The sequence below is a fragment of the Gavialis gangeticus genome, unplaced genomic scaffold, assembly GCF_001723915.1.
Source record: "Gavialis gangeticus isolate Ggan-Ray unplaced genomic scaffold, GavGan_comp1, whole genome shotgun sequence".
NCBI lineage: Eukaryota > Metazoa > Chordata > Crocodylia > Gavialidae > Gavialis > Gavialis gangeticus.
In genome coordinates this window covers 59,912,389-59,914,199 of record NW_017729025.1, presented here as the reverse complement: position 1 = coordinate 59,914,199, position 1,811 = coordinate 59,912,389, and the positions used below count along the sequence as shown (strand labels likewise).

Below are 1,811 nucleotides of genomic sequence, written 5' to 3'. Positions count from 1 at the left end.
GATCCGGGGTTGCTCTCGGAGCCGGGCTCGGGTCACTGCAGCGCTTCCCGCCCCGCAGCCGAGGATGAGCCCTCGCCCGCACCCCGCGCTGCCCGGCCGCGGGGGTCTTGGCCGCGGCAGCATGGGGCGGGCTGGACCGGGCCACCCACACAGTCCCTCCGGCACTGCCAGATCGCTCTGCCCCGGCTGCCGATTTGCTTCGCAGGGAAGCAGCCCGGGAGCGCGGCGGGGAAGCCGGCGGAACCGGGGAAAGGGCTTCGTCCTGCCAGGGGGCCGGGGACCCCTCGCCTCGCCTCGCCCCGGCCGCGCGGCCACCCCGCTCCTGGAGCTGACCCGCCTGGGGTCCCCCCCTCCCCCGCACTTCTCCCGCTCAAACCCGCAGCCCCGGCGCGTCCCAGCCGGGCTCCCGCCCGCAGGTGAGCGCCAAGTTCCCGCCACGGGCTGCGGGGCGCACTTACTGGTGGAGAAGCGGGGGTCCGGGTTGGTGCCGTACCATCCCGTGGCCGAAGCGCTGTTCCGCATGGTCTCCTGGTAGGGTGGCAGCTCGCTCATGTTGCCTAGGTTGCCGTTGCAGTAGCCCCCCATCGTGGTGTGGGAGAGCTGGGGGACCCCCGCCGCTGTCATATGGTAGGCAGCAGTCACTGCCCCGTTGTGGCCCATGGGGTGCTGCTGCATGGCCGGCTGAGAAACCTGAGACTGCCTGTAGGCTGCCAAGGGAGCTCCCAAGTTACTCCCCTCCATGCCCACTTTCTTGTAGCTTTCCTCCAAGGGACTCAAGATGTCAGACACTGAGAAAGGAGTCGTATGCTTTGGGCTCATCGACATGATTCGGCGGCTGGGAGAGAAAAAAAAAAAAAAGGAAGGGGAGGCAAATCTTTTTTTGCCAAATATTCTGGTGTTGCCTTAACGCCGATCTTGTTGGATGTACACGTAACCGAGTGGACGAAGTCCGCCTTAATTGGATTGAGTGGAGGCTCAGGGCTGCCTTTCGTTTGTTTTAGCCAGACGCCAGGTTTTAGGCTGCCACCAGAGGCGGGGCATAGGCACTAAAGCAACAAGACAATAGAAGCCTACATCTTGCCCAAGATAATTAGCTTACATGCTGATGACAAGGTAAACACCTTTAAGTTTTACTTGTCAGGATTTTTTAGGTCTTAAAAAAAAAGGAAGAAGAAGACCCCGTGAGCACAAGTCATTTTATTCTTCTGGGGGTGGCAATATTCTGGGTGGGGAATTGAAGGTAATTTCAAAAGCGAAATTTGCTGAGTTCAAGTGAAATGATTTCAAATCGCATCCCCAGCCCCTGACATTATCGCCTCAGCCCCTGGGAGAGATGCGGAGCTGGGCTTTAATCCCAGGGAACCAATGGATCCCACCGGGCTTGATTTTAAGGAAACACTGAGAAGTGAGGGAGAAAAAAATCTGTCAGGAGGGCATCGGATTTATATTTGGCCACCGATTTCCACACTGCATTACCCACTTGAGAGGGATCCTAAGCCTGTCAGGTAGAAATGCTGGCTAATGCTCACCAGCACCGGATTTTAAGAGTGCTGCAAGGGAGGCTTCTCTGTTAGTCTCTAAATGCAACACCCAAATCCATGCATCGCTGTGTACAGGCAGCCACAGGAAGATTTTACCCAGATTTTTGTCTCGGAGAGAGACGGGCAGTGTAAATTTGAAAATATGTAAAGTAATAGCGTAGGGGGTGAGAAAAGAGGTTAAAGCAAAGAGTCAGTTGTTGTTTTAAAATAGAAGGAATGTTAGGGGCTCCTGAGGGCCCTTCTGTATCCAAAGCTGCTTTCTAAGGTTAT

The 1,811-nt window shown here is 56.4% G+C and overlaps 1 protein-coding gene across 1 annotated transcript in view; it reads right to left on the bottom strand.

The window, feature by feature from the left end:
* NKX2-1 (NK2 homeobox 1) overlaps positions 1-828 on the bottom strand; it is a 2,558-nt gene extending 1,730 nt beyond the window's left edge. Inside the window, exon 1 of the mRNA XM_019520003.1 lies at positions 459-828. Within this exon, the coding sequence (XP_019375548.1) occupies positions 459-825 (367 nt within the window). The 5' untranslated portion in view covers positions 826-828. The remainder of the gene's footprint in view (positions 1-458) is intronic.
* Between the last annotated feature and the right edge of the window lie 983 nt (positions 829-1,811).